The following is a 22,209-nucleotide window of genomic DNA, read 5'->3' on the forward strand; positions in this document are numbered from 1 at the left end:
CCAACCCCCCCTCCCCCGTAGGCCTGGGCACAGTCGGGTGCCAGCAGCTCCCTGGCAGCTATCTCCACTACATGTGAGGGTGCTTGCCAGGACCCTCTAAAGCCGAGCAGGATTCAAGCAGCCTGTGGCCCTTGCTTGTTATGAAAGCAAGGAGTGTGGTTATCATGTTGATTGGTCTCTAAGGAGGCAGATGTGGGGCAGTAATATTTTAGACTTAGCTAAAATAAAGAAAAGAATGGACTAGAAGAGCAGAATCTGTTCCTGACTCTGAAGAGTTGTAGCTTCATGGAGAGCCTCCTGAGGGAGGTGAGGCAGAGGACAATCTTGTGAGACATTTACTGTCTAAACAGGACCAGCACCTTATGGCCCTTGGACTGGGCTCTTATTTTTGTAAATAAAGTTGGAACAAAGCCACACTTATTTGCCCATGAATTACTTATGGCTGCTTTTGTGTCATGACAGAGACCATCCATCCAATAAGTCAAAAATAATTGCTATCTGGCCTTTTATAGGAAAAGTGTGTCATCTCTAGCCCAAAGTAGTGGTCTTCTCAGGTCTCTTCTCTTAGCAGGACTTAGGATCTTAAGAGCGTGGGTTTTAGACTCAGACAGACCTGGATGCACATCCCAGTCCTGCTACTAACTAGCTATGTGACCTTGGGCAGATGGCCTAATGTCTCTGTGCCTCCATTTCTTCTGTAAAATCAAGTTAATAGTTAGGACCTGCCTTACAGGATTGTCAGAATGAAATGACACAATGCCAAGAATGCACTTAGTGTGGTATCTGGCTTGAATTAAGTGCTCTGTAAATGTTCACTGCTATGGTTAGGATGATTCTGTGGGTCTGCAAATCATAGTCTCCATTGTGCTGTCTGGGGTGACTTGAGCAGGTCCATATCAGACCCACTGCCATGAACTCAAAGAAGAGGAGTAGGGGGTTTTCTGATACAGCAGAGTAGCAGCTCAGTGAATGGGCTGAGACCCTTGTTCCCCTGCACCCCAATTGTCAGAACAGCACTGCTGAAGATGGTCCGCAGACTGTCTCCTGGCTGACTGCATCATCCGTGTCCACTCTGTATTCTGTTCCCCCCTTGTTTGTGATGTTGCCTTATACGATTAGAAAGTATTTTTGTCCTTACGCTGTGATCCCAGGTATTGTTTAAAAACTTGAAATTTAGATGAGTCCTCCAACCCTGTTTGTTCCTCCATTCATTAAGCACTTGTGGAGTGCTTCTCTGTGTTAAGAACAGTTGCACACTCCTGTCTAGAGCCAGGACACAGTGCTTTTGGATTTGTTCCTTTGCCTCCCTCTTGGCTACATGACTGTCAGCTCTAGTTTGTTTTCAAAGTAGTGGCACCCCAGTAGGATGCCAAAGCTAGGAATTTTCATTATGTTTGCCTGACTTCATCCTGGGGGAGAAGAGAGCATACCATGTTTCAGGGTCTATTGGCTGTTTCTTAGGACAGATGAAGGAAATTGGAGAACAGGTTGACCAGTTATCTGCAAAGAAGGCCAAAAAACCATAGGATTGGGCTCTGATGGATCTTGCAAAGGAGGCCCATGAAAAATAAAACAAGCCCCGGCAGAACTCAAGCTTTCACCCCTAAGGCACAGCAAACCCAGGAGAATTCAAACAGCAGTGGAGGTCAAGGCTGGCCAGTACCCTCCCCTCGTCTGGCACCATTCCTCTCTTAGGAGTATACCTCAAACCTAAAGAGAAGCCTTCACTGAGCTATGGAAATGTAAGACACGTTTTCTAGGCCGGATGTGTTGATGGTGGGAGGATAGTGGTAGACAGCTGCTGTGTAGCCAGGGATTAGAGGGAGAAATACAACAAGATGAAAGTGGTCCATGTCTGTCAGTGAAAAACAGGACAAAAGGGACCTTCCCAGGCATTGTAGCTGTGCTTCGGAATTACCATCCATCATTGGTAACACATGGATAACACTGACCTAGTGCTGTACTTTGGTAGAATCCGACTATGTGTCATGTCGTAATGTTGCTTACAGCTGGGCCACAGAGTCCTGCAAGCCCTCACTCTGCCTGCCTTGCCAGGCTTGTCTCACTTCTACTCCCTGTACCCCAAGCTCCAGCTACACCCCACTTTATAGCTTTTCAAACATGCTGGGTGCTTTTCTACATGCCCATCCCTCCTGGAAAGCCCATCCCTGTGGCCAGTTCCTGGTCTTTCTCCAGGGGTCTGTCTGCTTAAAACATCTCTTCATTAGAGACCATCCAGCTCCTCCAATCAGAGCCTCCCAATGCACCCAGTCTTTCCTCTGTGGGTCTCATCATGCTTGTAACTAGTTTTTAATGTGTATTTCCCCAACAAACCCTGTGAGGGCAGGGACCAAACCTTGGTTGGATGTTTGGCACATTTTAGTGGTTTACTACATTTGTTTACTGACTGAATGACCAGAAGGAGCACTGATTTATAAATGGTGGGTATGAGAAAAGCTTTTAAAAAAAAAAATTTTTTTTTCTGTTTTGGTCTTGTTTTTCAAATAATTTCTGAACAAAGTATTTTATTATTTTATAGATACGTATCACGTTTAAGGGATTCTCTGAGGTGGCATTATTTTCAGTGAGTGTGTGTGCGCTGGACAAATCTTACTCTTCTCTTTTCCCTACAGAATGAAATGTGCCTGGCTACTCAACAGCTTTCTAAGCAACTGCTGGCATATGAAAAACAGGTGACTTGATATATACGTGGCATATGTCTTAAGAGTGTCCTAGGTGGAGTTCTTACAAAGGAATTTTCTAGGGGCATCCTTTAGAGACCTTCCTTCTTTCCTTTGTTTTTTTCCATAGGCCAGTTCCATTTTTTTTCTTGTTCTTGCCTTTTCTTATCCACTGATAAATTCTAATGATTATCCAAAAGTCTATATATTCTTATGTACGTATTCTTAAAATTAGCTTACAAATGTAATCAACTGCCCTGAGGGTTTGTATTTTTTGAGGGACTACAAGTGCATCAACACTAAGAATTCCAGGCAAGAAACTGAAAGATACCATTCTATCTGTGCAGAAGGGTGATGACCAACAACGGGATAGCCTGGGAAGGGCAGGTGACGGCGTGGCTGGGGCAGAACAAGGGAGAGCTCTGGTTCTCTGCAGTCAGACACTCTGACATCATGTGCTCTTGGGAGGAGAGGAAGTCGATGTGGAGGGCAGTATCTTGTGGGATGATGCTATAGTGCTGAATCCCCTGGCATTCAGCTAACACCTGGCACTTTTTTTCTTTGGTCTTAGAATTTTGCTCTTGGCAAAGGCGATGAAGAGGTCATTTCTACACTCCACTATTTTTCCAAAGTGGTGGATGAGGTAAGATGGCAACATGGCAATTTTTTTGTTGATTGAAGGATAAAGGTTTTACAGAATTGTGTTGGTTTCTGCCAAACATCAATATGAATCAGCCATAGGTATACATAGCAAATTTTTATTTGATTCTTTTTTCAAACTTTCTTTCCTCTTTATTTCACCCTACTTTTTATTTTTAGGTATATATTTAAATATCTGAGAAGGTATCTCAACTTTATCTTCCGAGGCTCATTTCATAAATGAGATTTGTATGCGGTTATGTTTGATTTTGGCTTGAGGGGAGAGGCCTTGGTATACATAAGCAATAGTTTGAAAGAAAGACTTCTAAGAATTCAGTTTCCTAAGGAGGAAGAATTACTGTCTTAGGGCTGCTGTAATAAAGTTACACATAGGTGGTCCGACACAATGGACATGTATTCTCTCACAGTTCTGGAGGCCACAAGTATGAAATCAAGTTGTTGGCAGGGCCACATTCCCTCCAGGGGAGAATCTGTCCTGGCTTCTCCCAACTTCTGGTGACTCTGGGTGTTCCTTGACTTGTGGCAGCATCACCCCAGTCTCCACCCCTGACTTCACGTGGCCGTCTCTCCTCACCCTACCACCATTTGTTTTCTTCATGTCTCTGTCTTATTTTCTTATTAGAACGCTTGTCAGTGGATTTAGGGCACACCTGGATAACCCAGAGTGATCTTATTTTGAGATCCTTTATTGTATCTGCAAAGATCCTTTTCCCTAAAATTCCCGTGGTATAGACATAACTTTGCGGGGAGTGTGAGTCAACCCGCTACAGAGAGATTCTGACAACTGTTCGTATGGCTCTGTTGTATAATATATCTGGAATATTTGTGAAAAGCAGGTATTGGTATAGGAAAAGTGCCTAAATCCTACTTGTAAAAACTTAAGAGCTTAGGTGCTGCGGGTGCTGGGCAGCACCCTCTGCCAAATTAGATGAGCGTAAACGACTTCATTTTTCAAGGCGTTTGTGGTACTTACAATAGAATATCTTCAGAGAATAAGCAAACAAGACAGTTACAGGTGCCATTTCACGGTGCCACTGTTGATACGAAGGTGACACTGTCTTCAGTTTAAAGAACGAGAAACTAACGTTCACATAAATTTGTGCCAGTTGTCTGTTCATTCAGTTCACCAAGTCAATATTCATTCAACAAATACTGACCACCTGCTATTTAGCAGATGCAGTTCGAGGCACTAGGGATGTAGATACAAACTGTCCAGTTGGTAGTGAGCTTTGTCCTCTGTTCCATTGCTGGGGCTCTGTATAATAATATGGATGCATGTCTAGTCCAGAAGAGGAGGAAGATGAATGGAAAATGGAATTAGAGAAGAGCAACAAGTAATTTTGTTGAAGGTGAGAAGAATTTTTCTTAATTAACAGTAAATGAATAACCCAGAGGGAGAAGCAGTAGTCTGCACTCACTGAAGTTATGTTTTCTTGACCAAAAGAGAGTTGCTAAGGAAATGTGGTTATTTGTCGAAACCCTAAATTAGGATTTCTACTTTAAGATCTTTACTCATAACTGTATTTTCCTGGGCAGGAATGATGATTCTTTTTTTTTTTTTTTTAATGAATTGATTTTTATTGAAACATAGTTGATTTTTCAGTGTTAGTTGCTGGTATGCAGCAAAGTGATTCAGATATATATTTTTTCTTCCGTATTCCTTTCCGTTATAGTTTCTTACACAATATTGAATATAGTTCCCTGTGCTTCTATAGTAGGACCTTGTTCTTTATTTTATATGTAGCAGTTTATATCTGCTAATCTCAAACTCCTAACTTATTCTGCCACACCTTTTCCTCTTTGGTAACTTTAAGTTTGCTTTCTATGTCTGTGAGTCTGTTTCTGTTTTGTAAATAAGCTCATTTGTGTCATATTTTAAATTGCGTGCATAAGTGATGCTGTGTGATTTCCATAGTAGCTGCACTGGTTTACATTCCCACCACCAGTATAGGAGCCTTCTCTCTTCTCCACACCCTCTTCAGCATTTATTATACCTCATTATAGTTCTCATTTGCATCTCTCTAACTGTTAGTGATGTTGAGCATCTTTTCATGAACTTATTGGCCAGTGATGATTCTTTCAGTGGGGAATGATCATTCCAAAAGGATGGAAGCTTGGAGGTGTGATTTTTATAGGCAGTATCATAGCCTTCTGGAAACTTAGCACTGTGACTTTTCACACAAGCCTCTTGATGTCAAGACTTAAGCCAGTGAAAGCAGTTAACTCGGGTGGGAAGTGGAGAGTAACTTTTGAGGTAGTTTTCTCTACCTGGGTCTATATCAGATTGACAATTTTTCAAAAGAAGTAATTTGACTCAGAAATTGAAAAATCCAACTAAAAATAGAGATTTGTGTCACTTATATTTAATAGGATATGTTGGATTCAGATCTTTGATGTTATAGGCATATAGAGATTTCTATCCTTGATGATTTCACCAAAAGCAAGGTTTCTAGATTACTTATTTTTAGTGCATCTGAGACAGGGAATTTTTGACATTATTGATTCCATTGCCCAGTGTGTGTCAGGCCCTCTGCTCTGAGTGTTACTTATTCACGTTATTGTTTTATCCTCAAAAGAGTCATGGAAGGAACATGCTGTGATGCCCATTTTCTGTGTGATGATACTGAAGTGCCAAGAGATGGTCTGCTCTTTGCACACTTCTCAGCAGAGGTGGTGTGTTTGGAAGTGATTATCCCTTACCTCCCAAAGCCCCAAAGTAAAGAGTTGGTGACACAGATCCCTTGATCCTTAAGAAGAAATTAGGAAGAAAATGAATAGTTCAGAAATTTGCCATTCCTGAGGTATATAACCTTTGGAAAGAAAACCATTTAACCTCTCTGTGTTTTGGTTTTTTTCATCTGTAAATGACAGAAGCAGGATAGTCCACTTAACCAAGCTGTTATAAAGATTAAATTAAATAATTAGAGCATTCGATGCAGAGCCAGTTCATTGAATTCGTCTAATTAACTGTTAGTTTAAAAAAAAAAGGTACATTTCTTATTGCAGTTATTCAGGAAAAGTAGTTAACACATTCTGTGCTAATGCATTTTTTGGCATGGCTGTCTTCATGTGTTCCTCCACAGGGAGGAAAAAAAACAACTGCAATTCTTTGGCTTGATTGAAAGATAAGGGGAACATTGACTGGCCAGCTGCTCCCTTGCCTGACAGATGGTTGACCTTAGGCCAGTTTTTAATCTTGTCAGAGCAGCCTCTGCAAGCACCACCCTGAAGGACCAGATCTGTTGGGAGATCTGTGTGCAAAAGGGGGATGCGGGCATGTGACTGATCGGTGCTGAAAGAAACTTCACCTAACATTTACCCAAAAAACAGTCGCTGGGTGATTTCTCCTTATACACCCAACAGGAATCCCAGAGCATCCTCATAGTATCTGGAAGTCTGGGCCTTCCACTGTTCATTACCAACTACCACACGTTAAATGTTTTAGCCACTTTGTGAGCGTGAAAGACACACTGTATCCCAGACAATATTTTGAAAAGAGCGTGAATTTTAGATCCCAGTAGCCAGGGATTAACATTGTAGCTGTTCCACTTATTTGCTCTCTAGATTTAGAGATTTATTTGCCCACCTATAAAACTGAGGATAATAAATAATACCCATCTGACACAGTAGATGGGAACTAAGTGATATAAAAGCACAGAAAGCGGGCGCACAAAGTGGTGCGTGAGGTGCTCCAAAGTGTTAGTGCTGGTGGTGATGATTTTTATTTCTCCTAGACCCTTTACGAGGACAGGATTTAGTAAGGCCTTGTGATGGAAGAGAGGAAAGAATCAAGAGCTGTGGAAATTATCTGGTGAGGAGGAGCATATCTGAATATAGCCTTCTTGCTCCTGGAAAGGTCTGCAATCTGGCTGGGTTGTCTCCGCAGGGAGCTTTCTCTCTCCATGGCAATTCCCAGGTCCCGAGTGCCTATACTTGCAGGGTTCCCAGCAGGCCAGTCTTTAAGGTATGACCTCAGCCCCGTCTGAGAGAGCACGCGCACGCACAGGCCTGGCAGAGTGCTCACCTTACTGCCCACACATCAGAGCATTCTCCTTCTCCTTCTCTGGATGTGTGCGTGTGGCTCACATCCAGAACACAGAGCCAGAATTTGCCCAGTAAGCAAACAATAACCACGGGCTCAGAAATTCCTTTGCTGCTGCTGCTGCTGCTGCTAAGTCGCTTCAGCTGTGTCCAACTCTGTGCGACCCCATAGACGGCAGCCCACCAGGCTCCCCCATCCCTGGGATTCTCCAGGCAAGAACACTGGAGTGGGTTGCCATTTCCTTCTCCAATCAGAAATTCCTTTAGCAAACTTAAATGGTGCACTGGTCAGTTAGAACCTTGCCTTTAGTTTTTAATACCTCTTAGCCTCTGACATTTACTGCTTTATGAAGGGTAATTTATTTGCTAAGAAGTCTAACTGAGCTCTTTAACCACATGGAAGTGTTCAGTGTGATCACTCGGTGAAATAAGACAATGTCAGAAATAGTAGGTATAATTTTCTTCAATAGATTTCTCTTTCTTTCAGCTTAATGTTCTCCATACAGAGCTGGCTAAACAGTTGGCAGACACAATGGTTCTACCAATTATACAATTTCGAGAAAAGGATCTTACAGGTAAAGTGTTTGAGTTCAGTGCATATACTTTCAGAATATTAATTCTTTAAGTATTTTTTTTCCTGAAACTATTTCTTTAAGTGTGTGGATTATTGAGAAGTACCCTCTTTTTCAGCTTTTATTAAATCCTCACAGTGTTCTTGGCTCACCTAAAGGAAGTCAAAGGCTAATAAGAAAATAGAGTTGGAAACAATTGTAATGTGACAGGGGCAGCTTGATAGAGCTGTACAGGGAACAGAAACAGCACACAGGCATTATTATTACCCTTTTGAAGGTAGGGTGCCAAAGAAGGCTTCCTAGAGAAGAAGATCTCTGAGCTGAGTTTTGATAAATAAATGTTTACCAAGTAGACAGAGTTAACAAGGCTCATATTACAGGTTGCTGTTGATCAGTCGCTAAGTCATGTCCAGTGTTTGTGACCCCATGGACTGCAGCATGCCAGGCTTCCGTGTCCTTCACTATCTCCCGGAGTTTGCCCAGACTCATGTTGGGGGCATTTGTAAAGGCATGCAGTTCTTGTGAGCCATGAATACTTTGGAATGTAAGTGGAAAGCTTCAGGAGGAAAGTTCAAAGTGGGGACCATGCAGTATGTGTGCTCGATTCTGGGATATAGCTGTGTACAACAGTGGAGCTCACATTTAGTGGGAGGTAGTACATGTGACTAGTTCAGAGAGCCTAGTTGCCTTTTTGGGTTAATTTTGGTTCTTCAACTAAAATAAAACTTTAGAATAATTTTATATCATTTGAAATGAAGGTAGTGAAAAAATAATCTTGAAAAAGCTTAATTGATATTACTTTTGGGAATGTGGATTTTCTAGTCCTTTTGTCCATTTTTATTTCATTGAAAATATTCATTGCTCAGAGAGTAAAGAATTGTATTTTCTACAACACCAATATAAAAAATTGCAGAACAGAAAGTCTGAACCTGAGTACTGAAAGATCTGTTGTTCAGGATAGTACTTCCTCTTTAAAAATACAGCACCTTAAAGTTTTTTTAGGCAGAAAAGATGCCATTCATGGAAGGCCAAATCGTAAACATAAAGCTTTCTTCCCCCTCGCTTTGAGATCCCCTGTGATCATGTCACCTGAGGCCAACAGAGAAACGGCAGAAGTGGCATAAACTCCACCCAAGGGCAGTTTGACAGCAGTAACACTTGATAAATAAAAAATAATACATAATATGTCAGCTTGTATGAAGAGAAACCTCGATTGAGCAGACTTTTGTATGTTTTTCAGTGTTGCTCATCTATAATCGCATGTAAATCCCAGACCTAAATACAGTCCTGTCCTGTGCTGTTTATCCAGTGGTAACTGAAAACTTCATTGAGTGCGTTTTTAAAAAAGATTTTCTCTAAATGAAAATATTAGAAACATGTAGGGGTGTCATTTAAAAAATGAACTCTTAAGTCTTTTGGAGACAGAAGAATCCCCCCTGACGACTTGTATGGTCAGACTGATGTTTCTCAGGTTTGTTGGTGGGAACCTCAGCTTGAGAATGCTCTGCAGCCTTGATGACGTGGCCCTTGTTAGTCCAGAGGGCTCAACTTGTGGAATAGTAGTATTTACCAGGATGATAATTTTTTTTTTAAGAGAATAAAAGTATCCAGTAGTAGTGAAAAGTCTCTTAGTATTCATGAAAAAAGTTGTTATCCTTTTCTGATGACACCAAGACAGAGATTTGAAGGGTTTGCCTTGGGTCATACCAACTCTTTAGCGACCCCATGGACTGTAGCCCACCAGGCTCCTCTGTCCCTGGGATTTCCCAGGCAAGAATACTGGAGTGGGTTGCCATTTCCTCTTTCAGGAGATCTTCCCAACCAAGGGATTGAACCTGGGTCTTCTGCATTGGCAGAGGGGTTCCTTAGCACTGAACTATCTGGGAAGCCTGCTTACCCACCAGTATAAGTACATAATCTGAATTAAGATAATACAAGAGTTTTTAAGCAGGTGATTTAAAATTGATAAGGAAAAAACTCTAAAACTGCTCCAATGGGAAGTAAAAGATGAGAAAGAAAGAAAAATTAAAGAATAGAAAGGCAGAAAGTAGCCCCCATATTAGAAAGAATAACAAAAATGTGAAGTGAAATTTATAAGCTGGAAGCAGTTTTGAGACAAAAGCAACATACAAAATGTGAAAATGCTTTTTTCTCTGTTGATAAAGTAAAAATGGATTATTATAGAATTGTAGAAAGTGTCTCTTCCTTTTAAATATCTCCGTGCTTTTTAAGTTTTTAACCTTGGACGGTCATTGCTCTCTAACGTTGACTTTGTGTTTTCGGTCTTAGACTTTGTTAAGCCATCTTTATACATGATGTGTGTGGCACCTACATGGGTAATATTTATTGGTGTTGGCTTGTTGCAAGTACAGTATACTAGATCACTTCAGAAGTTTTTCATGAAAGCAAGCATCCCCACTCACCAGGACCTGGGAGTGCTGGTGAAGACTCTCCCCTTCCATGTACATGTCTTTATTTTCCTGGGAAAGCACAGAGCTCTGGGTTGGCATACTTTTTCTTTGTTTTAAGATGTTTCTTTTCTCTTATTCAGAAGTAAGCACTTTAAAGGATCTTTTCGGACTTGCCAGCAGCGGTAAGCATCTTCTCTGGTCTTGGTATGAGGGTTTAGTTTGTGGGTAGAGATGCTGAATGAATGTCTTGCCTTTCAACCCATCTGGGTGCTAAAATATCTGTTTATTTTTAGAGCATGACCTCTCAATGGCAAAATATAGCAGGCTTCCTAAAAAAAAGGAGAATGAAAAGGTAAGAAAACCTACCTTCCATGTTATTTTTCACTTAATTTATTTAAGCTTCTTTTATGTTTTCCTGTTATGAATTTGTGGCATTGAGGGTGTCCTGATGAATTTTTTTTTCTTACACATGAATTTTTAAAAATATTTGTTTCTCGGTTCTAGCTTTTCAAACTAGTTTATTAAACATGAACTTGGAACCATTGTAAAATGATAATCATGTAATGATTCTAACTTAAGCTTGATACCTCATATGATTATCTGACTCATATATACTCAGGCACTTGATCTCCTTGCCCTGGATGTAGACTCTGATTCTTTAACTCATGCTTTCTAGCTTCTTAGCTGCTATAGAGAATATCAGGGACTTCCGTATAGCTCAGATGGTAAAGAATCTGCCTGTAGTGCAGGAGACCCGGGTTCAATTCCTGGGTCAAGAAGATCCCCTGGAGAAGGAAATGGCAACCCACTCCAGTATTCTTGCCTGGAGAATCCCATGGACAGAGGAGCCTGGCGGGCCACAGTCCATGGGGTCGCCAAGAGTTGGACACGACTATATGACTAACACACACACATAGAGAATATCGAAATTTTCAGATATATAACTTTTACTTCCGTTCCATGATTTCCCGGGAATACAGTCTTACTAGTGAAGCAGAATGTTTGTGGCTGTGATTGCATGCTGCCATATCGTTTTCCTAAAGGACTGTAGTTCTTTGTAGTGCTGCCAGCAGAAAGTCTTGTCTTCACCCTCACAAACACTGAGATGCCATTAATTTTGGAATTTTTAATTTGACTTTTTAAAAACTTGAGGGAGAACCTTATGTTTTTTGTCACAAATATTGCTCTAATGAATAAACAAACATGTTTTGAAGTTGCCAGCTCGTACAGAATTGCTGCTTGCTTTGGACAGCTTGCCATTGGTTTTCCTCTCCCCTCTTAACCAGGTGAAGGCTGAAATCGTGAAGGAGGTGGCCGCAGCCCGGCGAAAACAGCACCTTTCCTCCCTTCAGTACTACTGTGCCCTCAATGCGCTGCAGTACAGAAAGCGCGTGGCCATGATGGAGCCCATGCTGGGCTTTGCCCATGGACAGGTAGGGCTGTCCCCCTGCCCCGAGGCCTCAGACCTGACCAGCTGTGGAGAACAGGGTGGTGTTCTGCTGACAAAGCCCCTAGGAGACATGGAAGCATCATCAGAGAAAGAAACACAGATGCACAGCCTTCCTGGAGGCTACTAGATGCAGCACTGGAGAGCTTCCAGAGGGGCTGGGTCCTCAGGAGCTGGACTTGTTAGGCTGCATGTGCAGGAAACAATGGCCTGTTCCCAGGACTCCCGTGGGGAGGAGCCAGCATGGCCTTTGTGTCTGATTCCAATGAAAGCCAGGCCTGGTCCAATTTTCTGAGAAGCCTCTGACTCCCAGATTGGTGGAACTGGGCCTGCAACCAGGACTCCGCATGTTCCTTTGTATTCTGTGTAGGAAAGGCTCTTCTCACAAGATAACCTTGCTGAGGTTATTGCCAGCACCTTGGCTTCTGGGGCATGGGGAAACGTTGCCATTGCCTGATGAAGTCTCTGTAGAATACTGATCCAGCTTCTTCCTCTCATTTCACGGGCTACTGAACACTGTCTGCAGGGAGGCTACAGTTTCAGGATGGGGCCTTGACCTGGGACACCATCCCTCACACTCCACCCCTACCCTGCATTTGCCCCACTTAGCTTGGCTCCAGAACCTCAGTTGGGCACATGAGAAACATACCTGGGAATCTTCTCAGTTAACCTTCTAGGAACAGAAGGGAATGTGAAGAAGCAAAACGTTGAGAAGGAAAAAAGCAACTTAAAAAAAAATCCCACATGTGAGCATCTATTGTTTTTAAAATACATTTTAAAAATACATATATTTCCAAAAAATAAAATATCCGTTTCATTCAAAAAGAATAAGAGAGAACCTTCAAACATTTAAGCTCAGCTTTCTTCTCAGTATGTTTGTTACATTGTTTAGTGGTGGGGACAGTAAGGTCCGCTTATGTCTTCAGAGGTAATATTTAACTAGAGCAATATAATCTGTGTGTCAGCTGAGTAAAGCTGGATTAAACCAAACATGAGCGCTGTCCAGCTGTGGGCTCCAGTCCTCAGCAAATCCTTGGGCACTGCCCAGCTTCCTCGGAAGGGGCACGTGTGTCTACTCATGTATACTCACTCACACTCTGCTGCCTTCCCCTCTTCTGCTAAATACTGCCCCTCTGCCCCTGCCCTTGTCCTGGCATTGTTAGAGAATACCAGTACTCCCTTGCTAATACCTCTTCTTACATCTGACCTCCTTGATTAGCAGTTCTTGCCTTTGGAGCAGTAATTCCTTCTCAGTTAGAGGCCCCGAGTCAGGGAAGGACCTGGACTCAGCATCTCAGAAAGAGGAACAGCTCCGGGCCTGACGGGTCAGTGTTTGGGGAGCTGGGTTGGTCAGAGGAGGGTCCTCACAAGGCCCGAAGGATGGGTTTGATACTGACTGGTTTCACTGGCTTTCGCGGCCAAGGATTCCAGCACGTCTCCCAACCTGGCCGCAGAGGGGAAGACAAGACATCGGGTGCAGTAGCGCTGGTGTAGCCCCTGCACCTAGGAAGGCAGAGCAGAGCACACATCCTTGTTGGGTGGTGGCAGCATCGTTTTTGAGGACAGAGGATGGCATGTTTCATTTTTTATATGAAAAGTATGCAGATTTCAAGACAGAAGGCTGGATGAAAGTCTCACCCTGCAGACTTTTGAATTCTGATAAAAACTATAGTTCCTTCCTGTAAACGAGGTTGTTGTCTGACACCGTGAATCTCTGGATGATTCTGAAGCATTCGCTGTCCTCCTGCCTCATCAGCCCTCTGTACCCACTGCCCACAGAGCATCTGCTTCTGTAGCTGATGATCATGTGACCACAGTACTTCTGCTGTTCACAGAGGGCCACGGACTGAGGTCTTCGGATGATATTGCACCAGTGAGACTTCTCAGCACCACCCCCTTTAGTGAAGGTGGTTTGACTCCAGTTTTTCCTTCTCTGGCCCTCAATAAACAGGTTTCCAATTAAGCCATAATTCAGTCTTGATGCCTGCCCACAGATTGAGGTTTCGTAATCTGTGTACAGGTACATGAGAACACAAAAAAAGTTGTATTTACAGGGTGAGTCGTACATCATGTGGTTGTATAAGCCGGTGGTGAATGCCTTCTTTCCATCAGGTTGTTTAAAGGACTGCATGAGCCTCTACCCTCAGTGTTTACAGAATAGTAGAGGAGCTGAGGTATGGACTTAGAGTATCAATTCCAAGGAGTTCGGGGCAGGGAAGCAGAGGAAAAGCCACCTTCGTGCTGTGTCCTCAGAAATGTAGAATGCTCATTTAACAGACTTTGATGTTTAACATTTCTGGGACTCAGAGTGGCATTTACAGTGTTTATCTCTGTATGGGTCCACGGTCACAGAGCCAGGGCATCTCCCTGCAGGTATTCCTGGCATTAGGAATACCCCGAGCACTGTGTTTCTGTACCGTGAGAACTAAGAACACTGGTGTATGTGCCTCCCCAGGGTGTCTGGGGGGCCAGGCGTGAGGATGTCAGAACTGTATCAATGACACCTCCCATCCTCTTAGAGGTGAAAGGTTGATTCCCATGCCCACCACCCGGGCAAGACCTGCTTCCAAATCAGAATGATGGGGAGCAGGAGAGCGCCACCCCCAGTGTCCAGCACCTACCCAATGCCACAGACCTGCTGTGTCCTTCTCACACACAATCCCCTTTAAGTTGATGTCAGAGTTGGAAGGGCCTTTTAAGGATCTTCAGCCCCATTTTCCTTCTGCAAGCTGGCAGCCAGGTCACCGTCTGTCCGGCCTGTGTTCTTAGCCACATGTGGCTTGGTGAGAAGAGGCAGTCAGAGTGGCCTTCCCTTCACTGAGAGCTGCACACTGCTTCTCTGCTTCTTGCTGGTGCTGTGCATGTCACCGTGTTAGCTGCCGGAGACTCAAGGGTGAATAAGACCTAGTACTGGCCCTGAAGAGTTGACTCTAAATTCACACAGGAAAAAGGCAGATGATAATATCTAAATAATTATCAGTAGGAGTTATTGATGAGGGGGGTATGTACCAAGCACTTACACTACCTCTGGTCTTCACAACCTTTTAGCGAGTTAGCAGGCTCCACCCTTCTCCCTCTTCCGAGGCACTGTGGGCTTTGGGACTAACTCGGCTGGTGAGGTGGGGCTCAGCTGGAAGGCAGCCAGTGCTGCTGGCAGGAGGGCCCGCTAGTGTCAATCTCCCTGGTGCTGTCAAGCTCACATTTCACGAGTTTTGTCAATCACCTTTCCCAGACAGTTTTCAGAATGTCATAATTGTATCTTTCAGATTAACTTTTTTAAGAAGGGAGCAGAGATGTTTTCACAGAGTATGGACGGCTTCTTATCCTCCGTCGCAGACATGGTTCAAAGGTAATGCTGTGCTCTGGTTTGAATCTCCTTTGCCTTTTATCTTTTCTCCTGAGTCAGTCTCTCTGCAAGGTGAGGGGAGGGCCCCACAGAGCCCCCTACCCTGACCGCCTCCACTCCATAAATGCTCAGAGACGGCACCCATCTCTTTGCTGTGCTCTTTATGAGTAGTGTGCTTGGAAAGCCATGATTTCTGCAGTTCTTGACTTGTATGGAGCCAGAGTCCTATCTACTACAAATTCTAAACAAAAATTAAAATGTCCACAAGGGTACTTTCCCATTAAGTCCAAGTTCCTCTTCTTAAGATCTTCACGTTATAAGCCTATGAGTCCAGTTTAGAAGAGTGGCTTGCTTTTTTCTTTGAGAGCTAATGGGGTTATTAGCCAGAAGTGCTGCAGCTTTTCAGGAAACTCAGCATCATTTGTGAATGACAAATAGATAAATAAGACATTAAGCCTTTTTAAAATTCATTTAACAAACTGCAGTTCAGCCTTGCAAATGCAGACTGTCCTGCCCACGTTTAATTGAGGCTGCGGCTGCTCCGAGTCTCCTTGCTTCCTGTCATCAGTGTCCCCGCTGGTGAACTCATGGAAGGCACCCAGGCACCGCCAACGCCAGGCTCATTTCATTAACAGCACAGATGTGCGGTTCCTTGAGCACTCCTCACGATTCCTGGAATATAGAAATGTTGTCTCTCTGTATATATAGATGTATAACTGATAAGTCAGTGTACAAAATAGAAATATAAGTAGAGGATCTTATTTTGTGTGGAAAAATGAGTGTTGTTCATTTTCTTGAGGATGTGCATTTCAAAGTATCTTTAAAAGGCCAAGGAGTAGAATTTATTTGGGCAACACGGGGAGAGTTGTGGTTTAGGAAAGCATATATTACTTGGTAAAAGTCCCTAAACTGTTTTTTTCCTCTGATTGCTGATGCACGTTAAATTTATAATTATGTTAGAAAGCAGTTTGTGAAATCTGAATTCAGTTTCCTGCCTTGTAATGTGATTGTGAACCCCTGGGAGTGTCAGGAAAAAATGAAAATAGGGAGCCCATTAACTTGTCACTGCAAAACGCTCTCTCCCTTATCTCTCGCCGCCTCTCTCATCCTGCCTTAACTCTCAGAATCCCATGGTTTTCTGTGTCTGCAAGAACTTCTTGTGCTTCAGGGTTTTCTCGTGGACTAGATTTTTATATTAACGGAGGGCAGGACGTTTGTGCCCGTTTCCGGCACTCTGCAGTGCTCGCGTCCTCTCTCCTTGTCGGTGTCTCTCTGAACCGTCACCAGGGCACCAGCTGTTCCCACAGTCTCGTGACTGGGCCCTGGCCACACAGCCTGCTCCTGAGAGCTGGGTCTCCTTTTGTGAGTTGCACTTCTGCTGCCTGACGAGGCATTTTGCAACAGAGGCAGCAGGTGGGGTTCCCAGCTGAACCTGGGAGCCCCGGAACCTCCTGGTTCAAACAGTGAAAGCATTCAATTAAGAATTATCATTTTCCTATCCCTTACATTTTCTTCTGGTGAGTAGATGAATACTGCTGCCCCCCCTGCCAGCCTATGTTGCACTGCTATATGTCAGCAGCCAGCCCACCTGAGAGGCCGAGGGAACGGTGTCTCGTGGCGGCCCTGGGCTCTGCAGTGCTTCCCCGGGAGATGGATGCCTGGCCTCCCATCCAGTTGTGGGAGGATTCAGAACCCAGCCTGAACCCACATGGGTGGTATTTCAAACCACCCCTGGTGCCAGGGGCTTTGCTTTTAATCCTACTCCAAGTGATAACACTTCAGCCTTTTTTATTGGTTCCTTCTCACACACACTTTTTAATTAAATAAAACATGATTTTGTAAAAAAAAAAAAAAAACACCAAAAAAACTATGAAGGGAACATTTGAAGATGGTGACTTTTCTACCCTGTTCCTGAGTTCCTGTGTTAGCTCAGAGTGTTTGAGCCTGAGTCCACATGGGTGGGGGAGGGGAGGGGACAGGTACTAAAAGCTCCCTGCAGTTGTGTGCACGATGTTGTGTTGGTTCACATGAGGGCTTTCCTGGGGGTAAGCATGCTTACCTTTCATGAGATCGTCAGAGGCTTCTCACAAAAGCTGATGAGCCTACAAGGTTCTGTATACATTTGGCTTCCTCTTTCTAAATCCTTACTGCTTAATTTTTTTTTTCTCCTTTCTTTGTCTCAGCCTTGGCAGTGACAGGCAGGTTAAACTAATGAGGTTCATTGGTGGAGCCCCAGGCATTCCATTCAAATGTCTAAATAGCCAAAATTAACTCAGACTGCCTGCTTGTATCAGGGAAACATTAAACAAGACCCAGCCAGTAGACACTGAACCTGTAAGAGGAGAACATGGAATGACCAAGCCTGAGCTCACTCACCTGCAGAATGCTTTTGAAAGGAAATGCTGAGGAGCTCATTCTAAAACCCTGGACTCGCTGGCCCCCAGGCTTCCTTCTGAAATCAACACTGGAGTTCAGTCCTGTCTCCTTAGCGCAGTGGGGAAGTGGAGCAGCGCCTCTAGAGTTTGTTTTTTGGGTGGAGGGACCATCCTGGCAGATTGTGTTTAAGACTTTATAACCCAGGCTGTCCTCACTGGGTGTGGTAGCTGTTGGGGCCTCACCTTATCGAGGAGAAAGGGCAGCTGCTTGTTTCAAGGTAAAGCTTCCAGGTTTTCCATACTTCAGGGCACAAGGAAATGAAAGCCAGACCATGGGCAAACTATGGCCTGCCAGCCCGTGCCATCTCCGGCCATCTCTGGGCAGTTGAGTAGCTGTCACACAAGGGAAAAGCATCGGCCTTGCCTTTGTGTTTGCGCTCTAGTTGCTTTCCAGTCTCCAATGGCTGTCTCCACTCCTGCCTAGATGGCGGGTAGGTGGGTGCATGAATGACAGCCGTCTCCCTCTTGCCTCTCTGGCACTTCCACAGCTGCTAGCACCTGTGGCTCCTGAGGTTGGGCTTGCCTTCTCAAACTCGCCCTGGTAGTTCTGAGCCTGGACACCACTGTGTCGGCAGAGTAACTGCTTACCTGGATTCAGGCCTCACCCAGTGCTATTCAGTTATGCTCTGTTTGAAAACAGCAGTCCTGTTAACACTTTGAGTAAAACAGACTGGAGTCCCTGTGGTCTTCAGCTTTCAGGGCCTCAGGTGGAGCCTTTTGTATCCTGTGTGAGGTAGGAAGCCATGGGGAGGCTCTGCCATCTGCTGTGACAAGTGACTGACTTGACACCTTCTGTCTCAAGCATCCAGGTGGAACTAGAAGTGGAAGCAGAGAAGATGAGGGCATCCCAGCAAGAATTACTTTCTCTCGATGAAGCTGTTTACACCCCAGACTTCGATGTGGCTGCACCCCAGGTCAACAGGAACCTCATCCAGAAGGCCGGTTACCTTAATCTTAGAAAGTAAGAGTGCTCTGCCCACCCCCATCTGAAAGCTGTATTCCCTAGCAGTGGCTGAAGAGCACCTGTTATGTGCCCCATCAAAGGCGGGGGAGGTGTGAGGGTGGGGAAGAGCTCCCACCAGGCGCCCCTCCTGCCTGGGACACAGGACCTGGGCCAGCTCCCAAACTGCACTGAGAGATGGGCTTGAAACAGTCGTGTGAGTAAGAACCCAGTACATGGACTCCAAGACACCACAGGCCACCCCTTCCTGCTCACCAGGGTCATTTGTAAGTAGACTGCTCTTACTGGTCATCGTCCTAGACCACTGAGACCCTTCCTCAGACCCCCAGTGGGTGAGAGCAGTGTGCCAGTGACCCAGCACTGAGGCCAGAGTCTTGCGGGCCAGGAACTTTTCAGAGTCGTCTAGATTTCTGTAGACTGAATCTCACATTTAACCTTCAGGTCTTCCAATTGCCCATCTCAAATGAACGAGACACTCAGATTTACCTGAGCCTAAGAGCAGAGCAGGTGCAGTGGTGAACTCCCACTGGTCAGACACCCTGGCTTGGCTGGGCCCCCAGTCACTTCATTTGTCAAATAAAGCTGAAAACTGAACCTACATCCTAAAATTGCTACAAAGATTAACTGAGGTAATTCCTAGCAGGTATAAGCACTCCAGTGTTAGCTGTTACCATTTTTGGAAATTGTAATTATTGAGGCAGGAAACCTAGTGCCCCATGCATAGTCACACTCCATACACTGAATGAAGCAAATATATTCAACGCCCCCCAAATGGAGGGGGTATGAAGAGGAATTGCCCGCTGCTTTCCTTCCAGGGTAGAGCTCTTCAAAAGTCTGGAAAGCTTGTCAAGATCACAGGCCATGTATCTCCTTTAGTTCTGTGCAGAACATTCCACAAGGTTCTGGTGTTACTGGCCAGGAACTGGATTTTTCTCTTGTAAACAGCCCACAAAACAAGAATAACATCTAAGCTGGAACAAAACCCAGTCTGATAAAAAGTGCCCAGGATTCTGCGGTATGTGCTGTGGGCTGAGGTGACCCTGGTAACTCTGTAACTAGATTTCGAGCAGTTGAGCTCTGAGTCTAGTGAAGTGGTCTTCTAGGTTTTCAGTGTCCGATGGCTGACACTGGGTTGAGAAGCAAAGTCTGGCTGCAGTGGTGTCCCCGCCCACATCCTGGAGCTGGCCCTGGGACCAGCAGAGCCTGTCATCTCCCCACTCATTCAGGCTGCACTGTCCCTCTCCTGCTAGTCTTTGCACTTGAATTCTTTTCAAAGCACTTTTACTTTAATGTCAAGAAACCCATCGTTTCTGAAACACTACCAATACCCATAAAAAGGCAGCAAGACTCTTGAGGTGCCATTCATGCTTCCTAATGCTCATGGGCTTTTCACAATTCAATTCTCACAGTAAAACAGGGCTGGTCTCAACCACCTGGGAGAGACTCTACTTCTTCACCCAAGGCGGGAATCTCATGTGCCAGCCCAGGGGCGCCGTGGCCGGGGGCCTGATCCAGGACCTGGACAACTGCTCGGTGATGGCGGTGGACTGTGAGGACCGACGATACTGCTTCCAGATCACCACTCCCAATGGAAAAGCGTAGGCCACTCGGGTTTATGTGGGAGGAACGGGCAGTGAGTCCGCCTCTGCGAGGGCCTCCTAGCTCACTCTGTGCTGGCCCTCCTTGGGGGAGGCCCCGCTCTGGGTGATGTCGACCTTCCCGGAGGGTGGTTTTATGTTCTCTTTAAGCAAGGACACAAGACCATATGGAGTCCAGCCTGCCTTTTTTAAGAAGTCCCAGGGAGGAGACTTCCCTGGAGGTCCAGTGGTTAAGACTCCATGCTTAACACTGCTGGGGGTGCAGGTTGGATCCGTGTTCAGGGAACTAAGATCCTGCATGCCACGCAGCCAAAAAAAAGAAGTCCCAGGGAGGATTTGTATGTGGCTTTGGAGAAGGGGTGACCTACATGTGTAGACAGCGATGGAAGGAGCTGTTGATCAGTAGAGACTCAAAGAGAGGGGTGGTGCCAGGCTCTTCCTGTTACTAGACAAGCCTTTGTGTCCGCATCATGGGGGTTGGCTGTGCAGCTAAAGGGGAAAGTGGGTGCCTGCCTGAGGAGTCCACTCCTCCAGCTGACACAGCTGATGTGAGCAGGACGTTCGGCTGCAGCAGCGTCGTTTCATTAACACGCTGTCCCCATGTACTGCTGTGCACCTTGGGCCCTGAAGTGACCACACACTTACACAGTGACAGCCTCATATCATCACAGTAGACCCTGTCTGAGCGGGATCCCCTCTCACTTGGAGCAGTGGTCTGAAATTGTTTCAGAGTCCAGAGCCCCGTGAAGTGTTCTAGGCTTCACCTGCTTGTGGGGAGGAGTGGCCCTGTGCTCAGAGCTGCTCTGCTTACATTTCCTTTCTCCACTGGGCTTCTGAGCTGAGATTCTCAGGGGAAGGAGCAGTGTTGTATGGTGTAGACCATCTCTTCTCCCAGAATGGCAGAGCATATTTAGACATCATCCTTCCTCCCTGGGTGTTGGGAAATGACTTGGGAATGGAGATATTGGATTCTAGTCACAGTCCCAGGCAGTTATGAAATTCCTCTGGGCTTCACTTCCCTGAGATAAGAAATAGGGATATGATCCATGTTCCCCAGCTCCCAGAGATGGGATGAGTAACACAGGAACTGGCAGGTATGGAGTCCCTTCAGGAGCAATGCCTCTATGAAAGTAGGGCAGTATTATGTGTGTCTTACTCCCAGTCCGTGGCATGCAGAGATTCAGTTCTTAGGAAGGCGTGGAATGGCTGCAGGTTCTTCTTTGGGTGTGGCTGGAGGAGTGGTAGGCCACAGTTTTGGCCACCTTGGATCATCTACGCAGGGCCACAAGATGGTCCATGCTGCAGAATCATGACCTTGGGCTAGCAGGTTCTGAGTCCAGCTTGCTCACTGTAGAGATGGAAAACCTGAGGCCCAGGGGAGGGAAGTATGTCCCAGTCACAGAGATCTGGGCAGCACTTACTCAGATGTACTTTATTTCAGGGGAATAATCCTCCAGGCAGAAAGCAGAAAGGAAAATGAAGAGGTAAAGATTTCGTTTGTTTCATTCTGTTGTAGTATGGTGGATGACTTTGGGATTCAGCAGGGTTTTTTTTTGGTTTTGTTTTGTTTTGTTTATGTTCTCTGCAGTGGATATGTGCAATAAACAACATCTCCAGACAGATCTACCTGACTGACAACCCAGAGGTAATTCACAGCCACCCCACCTGCATCTCAGCACTTTTCTTAGTGTGAAAGATAAGCGTCCACCTCCTGGACCTGAGTGTGTTTCCTGTGGATTTTTAGGCAGTCGCCATCAAGTTGAATCAGACGGCTCTCCAAGCAGTGACTCCAATTACAAGCTTTGCAAAAAAACAAGAAAGTCCATGCCCCAGGTAACTAAAGGACAAAAGAAAAGTAGCTTTTGTGGAGCCAAACTTTGTATTAGGAATTTCACATGTACTAGAAATTTCATCCTTCCAGATCTGCCAGTTCAGCCCTATACTACAGAAACAGTAACTCTGACCAGGAAAGGGTAAACACTTTGCTCAGGGTCACACCACAGACGGGGGGCCAAGCCAGGATTCAAAGCTGTCAGCTTTCAACATCAGCATCATTC

The 22,209-nt window shown here is 45.0% G+C and overlaps 1 protein-coding gene across 1 annotated transcript in view; it reads left to right on the forward strand.

Annotated features, from left to right (window-relative positions):
* The window catches only part of APPL2 (adaptor protein, phosphotyrosine interaction, PH domain and leucine zipper containing 2), a 51,379-nt gene that overhangs the window by 15,867 nt on the left and 13,303 nt on the right, over window positions 1–22,209 (forward strand). Inside the window, exons 3-14 of the mRNA XM_010853390.1 lie at window positions 2,634–2,693; window positions 3,253–3,324; window positions 7,870–7,957; window positions 10,506–10,547; window positions 10,659–10,717; window positions 11,652–11,798; window positions 15,079–15,161; window positions 18,396–18,554; window positions 19,964–20,152; window positions 21,594–21,636; window positions 21,741–21,797; window positions 21,897–21,985. Of these exons, the coding sequence (XP_010851692.1) occupies window positions 2,634–2,693; window positions 3,253–3,324; window positions 7,870–7,957; window positions 10,506–10,547; window positions 10,659–10,717; window positions 11,652–11,798; window positions 15,079–15,161; window positions 18,396–18,554; window positions 19,964–20,152; window positions 21,594–21,636; window positions 21,741–21,797; window positions 21,897–21,985 (1,088 nt within the window). The remainder of the gene's footprint in view (window positions 1–2,633; window positions 2,694–3,252; window positions 3,325–7,869; window positions 7,958–10,505; window positions 10,548–10,658; window positions 10,718–11,651; window positions 11,799–15,078; window positions 15,162–18,395; window positions 18,555–19,963; window positions 20,153–21,593; window positions 21,637–21,740; window positions 21,798–21,896; window positions 21,986–22,209) is intronic.

Source organism: Bison bison, unplaced genomic scaffold (assembly GCF_000754665.1).
Source record: "Bison bison bison isolate TAMUID 2011002044 unplaced genomic scaffold, Bison_UMD1.0 scf7180017864327, whole genome shotgun sequence".
Classification (NCBI taxonomy): Eukaryota; Metazoa; Chordata; class Mammalia; order Artiodactyla; family Bovidae; genus Bison; species Bison bison.